This window comes from Oncorhynchus gorbuscha, linkage group LG17 (genome assembly GCF_021184085.1).
Source record: "Oncorhynchus gorbuscha isolate QuinsamMale2020 ecotype Even-year linkage group LG17, OgorEven_v1.0, whole genome shotgun sequence".
Classification (NCBI taxonomy): domain Eukaryota; kingdom Metazoa; phylum Chordata; class Actinopteri; order Salmoniformes; family Salmonidae; genus Oncorhynchus; species Oncorhynchus gorbuscha.
Genome location: NC_060189.1, coordinates 31,990,200 through 31,999,511, shown reverse-complemented (window position 1 = coordinate 31,999,511; position 9,312 = coordinate 31,990,200). Strand labels below are relative to the sequence as shown.

The 9,312-nt window shown below is 51.4% G+C and overlaps 1 protein-coding gene across 1 annotated transcript; it reads left to right on the top strand.

The window, feature by feature from the left end:
* The first annotated feature begins 231 nt into the window (after positions 1 to 231).
* Positions 232 to 8,906, top strand: LOC124001409 (proline-rich protein 36-like). The gene is made up of 11 exons (XM_046308150.1): positions 232 to 248; positions 4,226 to 4,512; positions 4,629 to 5,079; positions 5,212 to 5,498; positions 5,566 to 5,890; positions 6,134 to 6,565; positions 6,745 to 7,490; positions 7,580 to 7,800; positions 8,008 to 8,179; positions 8,317 to 8,598; positions 8,671 to 8,906. The coding sequence occupies exons 1-11, from the start codon at positions 232 to 234 to the stop codon at positions 8,904 to 8,906; spliced, it is 3,456 nt and encodes a 1,151-aa protein (XP_046164106.1).
* The last annotated feature ends 406 nt before the right edge of the window (positions 8,907 to 9,312 follow it).

The following is a 9,312-nucleotide window of genomic DNA, read 5'->3' as shown; positions in this document are numbered from 1 at the left end:
GCTCTGCAAATGGGTCCTGGCTAGCAGGAGTGTAGCTTTGGTCAAATTGAGATCAAAAGTAGATTTTGTTTAGTATTTTGGCTAACACTAACCCAACCCTTTTCCTAAACTTAACTTAATTATCATAACCTGATATGTTAACTCTCCTTACCTGCTGGGTAAATTCTCCTAACCTGGTACAAAAAGTCAAATCTTACATAATCTGTGTCCCATCTAGTCAAACCCCTGAAAATGGTGGAGACCTCCCAGTGAGTAAAATTAGACATCTCATCCAGATGTTGAAATTAAGGAAACGGTTCTGAATTAAAGTTGAAAATACATATTTTCCAGATGTTTAAAATCTTTTTTTCCAGACGTTGAAAAACGTATTTTCCAGACATTGAGAAGACATCTTGCATGTCTAAATGCATGCTCTTTAACCGATCACTGCCCGCACCCGCACCCGCACCCGCCCGCACCCGCCCGCCCGACTAGCATCACTACTCTGGACGGTTCTGACTTCAGAATATATGGACAACTACAAATACCTAGGTGTCTGGTTATACTGTAAACTCTCCTTCCAGACTCACATTAAGGATCTCCAATCCAAAATTAAATCTAGAATCGGCTTCCTATTTCACAACAAAGCCTCCTTCACTCATGCTGCTAAACATGCCCTCGTAAAACCGACTATCCTACCAATCCTTGACTTCGGCGATGTCATTTACAAAATAGCCTCCAACACTCTACTCAGCAAAGTAGATGTAGTCTATCACAGTGTCATCCGTTTTGTCACCAAAGCCCCATATACTTCCCACCACTGCAACCTGTATGCTCTCGTCCAGACCCACTGGCTCCAGGTCATCTACAAGTCTTTGCTAGGTAAAGCCCTGCCTTATCTCAGCTCACTGGTCACCATATCAACACCCACCCGTAGCACGCGCTCCAGCAGGTATATTTCACTCGTCATCCCCAAAGCCAACTCCTGCTTTGGCCGCCTTTCCTTCCAGTTCTCTGCTGCCAATGACTGGAACGAATTGCAAAAATCACTGAAGCTGGAGACTTATATCTCCCTCACTAACTTTAAGCATCAGCTGTCAGAGCAGCTTACCGATCACTGCACCTGTACACTGCCCATCTGTAAATAGCCCACCCGACTACCTCATACCAATATTGTTATTTATTTTTGCTCTTTTGCACCCCAGTATCTCTACTTGTACATCATCATCTGCACATCTATCAAATTGCTAAATTGTAATTATTTCGCCACTATTGCCTATTTATTGCCTTACCTCCCTAATTTTACTACATTTGCACACACTGTATATTTTTCTATTGTGTTATTGACTGTACGTTTGTTTAACCCATGTGTAACTCTGTGTTGTTGTTTTTGTCACACTGCTTTGCTTTATCTTGGCCAGGTGACAGTTGTAAATGAGAACTTGTTCTCAACTGGCCTACCTGGTTAAATGAAGGTGAAATAAAAATAAAATAAAACATCTTCTACAGAAGAGGTCTTTTACGGATGTTGAAAATATGTCATTTTTTGGTCATTGTTTCTATGGCCAAATTTCAACAGTATACATTCACTTATATCTACATGTCAATGAAGAAAGCATTATATCACATTCAAAAAATTTGAATTAAAATTGAAAAATGGAGTGAATTGAAGATTGCAGTATAAAATCTGGTTGCCAAAATAGTCCAGGAGAGATCCCCAAAACGACCATATTGTTCAATTTGGTATAGAAACGTGAAAATTGGCACACTTGTATAATTTTTTGCTTTCAACAAAACCTGATATTGTGCTATTTCAGCGAAGTCTCGGGTCGGCCTGTAGCGCACCCTATAGTTCAATGGTGAAAATGCATTTGCCTGATTTTTTACGTTTTGGGTCATGGCTTCCCTTGTGTTGTGTCAACATGGCCCCAAAATAGCGTTAAATGTTGATATTGGTTTGGGGAACACATTGAATCAATAACCAAAACCATATGGTCCTTGCTTTTACCTTGATGATTGAAACAATGATGAAAAGCCATCAGATATCACAGTCAGATTTGTATATTCTCACTTTCAAAGTGGTGTATTACATAAAAAGTGACCTTTTACATTCTAGTTAGGTAAGTTAGGTAAGTATTCCTTAAGTCTGCTGGTTACAATGATATATATATATATATATATATATATATATATATATATATATATATATATATATATATATATATATATATATATATACTTTTTTTCCATATTGTGACATTACAGCCTTATTCTAAAAATGATGAAAAGATTTGATAATAAAAATGTCTTCTTGAAAAAATGCATTAAAAAAAATACAACTTAAATATCACATTGACGTAAGTATTCAGACCCTCTACTCAGTACTTTGCGTAAGCACCTTTGGTAGCGATTACAGCTTCAAGTCTTCTTGGGTATGACGCTACAAGCGTGGCACACCTGTATTTGGGGAGTTTCTCCATTCTTCTCTGCAGATCCTCTCAAGCTCGGTCAGGTTGGTTGGGGAGTGTCGCTGCACAGCTATTTTTAGGTTTCTCCAGAGATGTTTGATCGGGATCAAGTCCAGGCTCTGGCTGGGCCACTTAAGGACATTCAGAGACTTGTCCCAAAGCCACTCCTGTGTTGTCTTGGCTGTGTGCTTAGGGTTGTTGTGATGTTGGAAGGTGAACCTTCAACCCAGTCTGAGACCCTGAGCACTCTGGAGCAGGTTTTCATCAGGGAACTCTCTGTACTTTGCTCCATTCATCATTCCCTTGATCCTGACTAGTCTCCAGTCTCTGCCGCTGAAAACCTTCCCACACCATGATGCTACCACCACCATGCTTCGCCGTAGGGATGGTGCCAGGTTTCCTCCAGACGTGACACTTGGCATTCAGGACAAAGAGTTCAATTTTGGTTTCATCAGACCAGAGAATCTTGTTTCTCATGATCTGAGAATCCTTTAGGTGCCTTTTGGCAAACCCCAAGCAGGCTGTAATGTGCCTTTTACTGTGGAGTGGCCCTTCTCCCCTGATTGCTCAGTTTGGCTGGGCTGCCAGCTCTAGGTGTCATGCCCTGATCTGTTACACCTGTCTTTGTGATTGTCTCCACCCACTTCCAGGTGTCACCTGTTTTCTTCATTGGTCCCTGGGTACTTATTCAAGTGTCCCCTGTTTGTCTGTTGCCAGTTCGTTTTGTCAAGTCAACCAGCGTGTTATTTCCGTGCTCCTGTTTGTTCCTTTTCTCTGTTTTTGCTAGTCCTCCCGGTTTTGACCCTTGCCTGCCTTGACTCTGAACCCACCTGCTTGACCATACTGCCTGCCCTAACCTCGAACCTGCCTGCCACCCTGTATTTGTCCACGACCATTTTCTTGCCTGCCCCTTGGATTATGAAAGATATCAGAGACTTGAACCATCTGCCTCCCGTGTCTGCATCTGGGTCAAGCCCTGTGCCCTTGTACTAGGGAGAGTCTTGGTGGTTCCAAACCTCTTCCATTTAAGAATGATGGAGGATACTGTGTTATCGTGGACCATCAATGCTGCAGACAGTTTTGGCAAAAAAAATGTCTGTACCTCAACACAATCCTGTCTCTGAGCTCTTCGGACAATTCCTTCAACCGCATGGCCTGTTTTTTTCTCTGACATGCAATCTGAACTGTGGGACCTTACACAGACTGGTTTGCCTTTCCAAATCATGTCCAATCAATTGAATTTACCCCAGATGGACTCCAATCATGTTGAATAAACATCTCTAGCATGGAAACAGGATTCACCTGAGCTCAATTTCAAGTCTCATAGCAAAGGGTCTGAATACTTATGTAAATAAGGTTATTCTGTTTTAAATTTTTTATACATTTCTAAAAACCTGTTTTCACTTTCATTATGGGGTATTGTGTGTAGATGTAATCTATTTAAGAATAAGGCTGTAATAAGGCTGTAATAAGGCTGTAATAAGGCTGTAACATAAATAAATGTGGAAAAGGGAAAGGGGTCTGAATATTTTCCGAATGCACTATATGTATGTGTATATAAATATATATACTGTATAAACTGTCCCCTGTCTATTACTAATGTTGAATAACATTTAATTTGAACTTACTCCATTATTTATATTTTGACCAATCAGATCAGATATTTTGCCAATAACTGGACAAAAGTTCACAACTGTGCTTTATTCCTCTCCTAAAGGAGTAATAAAGGTGTAGTTAACTTATTATTATTCTTTTTTTTGTCAATTTCGAATTATCAGGGGGTGCTGCAGCACCCTCAGCAGCCCTCAGCACACTCAGCAGCCCTCAGCACACTCAGCAGCCCTCAGCACCCTCAGCAACCCTCAGCAGGCCTCAGCACACTCAGCAGCCCTCAGCACACTCAGCAGCCCTCAGCACACTCAGCAGCCCTCAGCACCCTCAGCAACCCTCAGCAGCCCTCAGCACACTCAGCAGCCCTCAGCAGCCCTCAGCACACGCAGCAGCCCTCAGCACACTCAGCAGCCGTCAGCATCTTTGGCAGCCATCAGCATTCTCAGCACCCATAGTAGCTTCAGCACCCACAGGAGCCACCAGCAAACCTCAGCAGCCATCAACACCCTAAGCAGCCCTCACTGCCCTCATTAGCCCTCATTATTCCTCAGCACCCTCAGCACCCCTCAGCAACCTCCAGCAGCCCTCAGCAGGCCTCAGCACCCTCAGCACCCACAGGAGTCTTCAGCAAACCTCAGCAGCCATTGAAGCACTCAGCAGCCCTCAGCGCTCTAAGCAGCCCTCAGCACCCTCAGCAGCCATCAGATGGCCTCAGCACCCATCAGAAACCCATCAGCAACACACAGCAGCCCTCAGCAGCCCTCAGCACCCTGAGCAGCTCTCAGCACCCCTTGGCATCCTCAGCAGCTCTCAATGCCCTCAGGAGCCCTCAGCACCCATCAGCAGGCCTCAGCAGCCCTCAGCACCCATCAGAAACCCTCAGCACCCATCATCAACCCTCAGCACCCATCAGCAACCCTCAGCGCCATGAGCAGCCATCAGCAGCTCTCAGCACCCTCAGGAGCCCAAAGGACCCCTCAGCACCCCTAGCAGCCTCCAGCCGCCCTCAGCAGCCATCAGCGCCCTAGGCAGCCTTCAGCAGCCCTCAGCACCCTCAGCAGCCCTAAGCAGCCACAGCAGCCCTCAGCAGCCTCAGCACCTTGAGCAACTTCAGCAGCCCTAAGCACCCACAGGAGCCCTCAGTAAACCTCAGGAGTCCTCAGCACCGTCAGCCTCCCTCAGCAGCCCTCAACATCTCTCAGCATCTCTTAGCAGCCTTCATCAGCCATCGGCTCCCTCAGCAGGCCTCAGCAGCCCTCAGCACCCATCAGCAGGCCTCAGCAGCCCTCAGCACCCATAAGCAATCCTCAGCAGCCATCAGCAACCCTCAGCAGCCCTCAGCGACCTTAGCAGCCATCAGCAGCTCTCAGCACCCTCAGAAGCACTCAGCACCCCTCAGCACCGCTAGCAGCCTCCAGCAGCAACCCTCAGCAGCCCTAAGTAGCTTCAGCAGCTCTCAGCACCCCTTGGCACCCTCAGCATCCTCAGCAGCTCTCAACACCCTCAGGAGCCCTCAGGAGCCCTGAGCACCCCTCAGCTCCCCTAGCAGTCTCCACAAGCCCTCAGCAGCCATCGGCACCCTCCTCAGCAGCCATCAGAATCCCTCAGCAGCCCTCAGCAGTATTCAGCGCCCTCAGCAGTCATCAGCAGCCCTCAGCAGCCCTCAGCAGCCTTCAGCACCGCTCAGCAGCCCTTCAGCATCCCTCGGCACCCGCAGCATCCCTCAGGAGCCCTAAGCAGCCTTCAGCAGCCCTAAGCAGCCATCAGCGCCCTCAGCACCCATCAGCGCCCTCAGCAGCCCTCAACAGCCCTCAGCAGCCTCAGCACCCTGAGTAACCTCCGCTGCCCTCAGCATCCCTCAGCACCCACAGGAGCCATCAGCAAACCTGAGCAGCCATCAACACATTCAGCAGCCCTCATTAGCCCTAAATAGACCTCAGCAGCCTCCAGCATCCCTCAGTACCCTCAGCATCCCCCAGCACCCTCAGCAGCCCTCAGCAGCCCTCAGCACCCTGAGCAACTTCACTAGCCATCAGCGCCCTCAGCAGCCCTCATTAACCCTCATTCGCCTTCAGCACCCGCAGGAGCCCTCAGCACCCATCAGCAGGGTCTCAGCACCCACTCAGTGCCCTCAGCAGCCTTCAGCAGCCATCTGCACCCAGAGTAGCCCCCATCCATCAGCAGCCTCAGCACCCCGCGCAACCTCAGCTGCCCTCAGCAGCCCTCAGCACCCACAGGAGCCATCAGAAAACCTCAGCAGCCATCAACACCCTCAGCAACCCTCCTCAGCCCTCAGCAGCAATCAGCGCCCTAAGCAGCCCTCAGCGCCCTCAGCAGCCCTCATTAGCCCTCATTAGCCCTCAGCACCCCCAGCAGCCCTCAGCAGCATCAACACCCCCAGCAACCCTCAACAGCCCACAGCACCCATCAACAGGCCTCAGCACCCTGAGCAACCTCAGCTGCCCTCAGCAGCCCTCAGCACCCACAGGAGCCATCAGCAAACCTTAGCAACTCTCAGCAGCCCTAAGCAGCCCTGAGCATCCTCAGCAGCTCTCAACACCCTCAGGGGCCCCCCGCAGCCCTCAGCAGCCATCGGCACCCTCCCTCAGTATCCCTCAGCATCCCTCAGCAGCCCTCAACAGCCCTCAGCAGCCTCAGCACCCTGAGTAACCTCCGCTGCCCTCAGCAGCCCTCAGCACCCACAGGAGCCATCAGCAAACCTGAGCAGCCATCAACACATTCAGCAGCCCTCATTAGCCCTAAATAGACCTCAGCAGCCTCCAGCATCCCTCAGTACCCTCAGCATCCCCCAGCACCCTCAGCAGCCCTCAGCAGCCCTCAGCACCCTGAGCAACTTCACTAGCCATCAGCGCCCTCAGCAGCCCTCATTAACCCTCATTCGCCTTCAGCACCCGCAGGAGCCCTCAGCACCCATCAGCAGGGTCTCAGCACCCACTCAGTGCCCTCAGCAGCCTTCAGCAGCCATCTGCACCCAGAGTAGCCCCCATCCATCAGCAGCCTCAGCACCCCGCGCAACCTCAGCTGCCCTCAGCAGCCCTCAGCACCCACAGGAGCCATCAGAAAACCTCAGCAGCCATCAACACCCTCAGCAACCCTCCTCAGCCCTCAGCAGCAATCAGCGCCCTAAGCAGCCCTCAGCGCCCTCAGCAGCCCTCATTAGCCCTCAGCACCCCCAGCAGCCCTCAGCAGCATCAACACCCTCAGCAACCCTCAACAGCCCACAGCACCCATCAACAGGCCTCAGCACCCTGAGCAACCTCAGCTGCCCTCAGCAGCCCTCAGCACCCACAGGAGCCATCAGCAAACCTCAGCAACTCTCAGCAGCCCTAAGCAGCCCTGAGCATCCTCAGCATCTCTCAACACCCTCAGGGGCCCCCCGCAGCCCTCAGCAGCCATCGGCACCCTCCCTCAGTATCCCTCAGCATCCCTCAGCATCCCTCAGCAGCCCTCATTAGCCATCTGCACCCTCAGCAGCCCTCATTAGCCATCTGCACCCTCAGCAGCCCTCAGCAGGCCTCAGCACCCAGAGCAACCTCAGCTGCCCTCAGCTGCCCTCAGCTGCCCTCACCACCCCTCAGCAGCCATCAGCACCCCTCAGCAGCCTTCAGTAGCCATCAGCACCCAGAGTAGCCATAAGCAGCCCTTAGCACCCTCAGCAGATATCAGCAGCATCAGCTCCCTAAGAAACCTCAGCTGCCCTCAGCACCCACAGGAGCCCTCAGCAAACCCCAGCAGCACTCAACAGCCCTCAGCACTCACATGAGCCCTCAGCAAACCCCAGCAGCCACAGCAGCCCTCATTAACCCTCATTAGCCCTCATTAGCCCTCATCAGCCCTCATTAGCCCTCAGCAGCCCTCATTAGCCCTCAGCAGCCTTCATTAGCCCGCAGCAGACCTCAGGAGCCTCATTAGAAATCGGCATCCACAGCAGGCCTCAGAACCCCTCATCAGCCATCAGCAGCCCTCAACAGCCCTCAGCAGCCTCAGCACCCTGAGCAACCTCAGCTGCCCTCAGCAGCTCTCAGCGCACTCAGCAGCCATCCGCGCCTTCAGCAGCCTTCAGCAGCCCTCAGCACCCTCAGCAGCCCTCAGCACCCAGAGTAGCCCTCAGCACCCCTCAACAGCCCTTAGGAGCCTCCACAGCCCTCATTAACAATCAGCACCCTAAGCAGCCCTCAGTGTCCTCAGCAGCCATCATTAGCCTCCAGAAGCCCTCAGCAGCCATCGGCACCCTCAGCAGCCATCAGCAGCCCTCAGCAGCCTCAGCACCCGGAGCAACCTCAGCAGCCCTCAGCACCCCTCAGCAGCCCTCAACAGCCATCAGGCTTTCAGCAGCCATCAGCCTTCAGCAGCCATCAGCAGCCCTCAGCACCCAGAATAGCCCTCAGCAGCCCTCAACAGCCTCAGCACCCTGAGCAACCTAAGCTGCCCTCAGCAGCCCTCAGTGCCTCAGCAGCCCTCAGCGCCCTCAGCAGCCATCAGCGCCCTCAGCAGCCTTCAGCAGCCCTCAGCACCCAGAGTAGCCCTCAGCACCCCTCAACAGCCCTCAGGAGCCTCAGCAGCCCTCATTAGCAATCAGCACCCTAAGCAGCCATCAGCGCCCTCAGCAGCCTTCAGCAGCCCCCAGCACCCTCAGCAGCACCCTCAGCAGCCCTCAGCACCCAGAGTAGCCCTCAGCACCCCTCAGCACCCCTCAACAGCCCTCAGGAGCCTCAGCAGCCCTCATTAGCAATCAGCACCCTAAGCAGCCATCAGCGCCCTCAGCAGCCTTCAGCAGCCCTCAGCACCATCAGCAGCACCCTCAGAAGCCCTCAGCAAACAGAGTAGCCCTCAGCACCCCTCAGCACCCCTCAACAGCCCTCAGGAGCCTCAGCAGCCCTCATTAGCAATCAGCACCCTAAGCAGCCCTCAGCTGCCCTCAGCAGCCCTAATTCCCGCAGCTTCGTATTTTAATATGGCAGAGGCACTTATAAAAAAATATCTTAATACAAGTGCCTCTCCACCTTGTGAGACCTGGGAGATCATTTGAAAGCATTAGCATTGTTCATAATGAGAGTCTGGTAGTGAGACGCGACAGCATCACACTTATCTTTTCAAAAGCCAGAGAGAGATATAACCTAATAATGCTCTATGATACGGGAAGTAAGTACACCTCCAGACTGATGAAAATGACTCTTGTTTGTTCAGTGAGGTCTGCATTTGCTGCTGACATTTCCAAACAAAGCCACGGTAA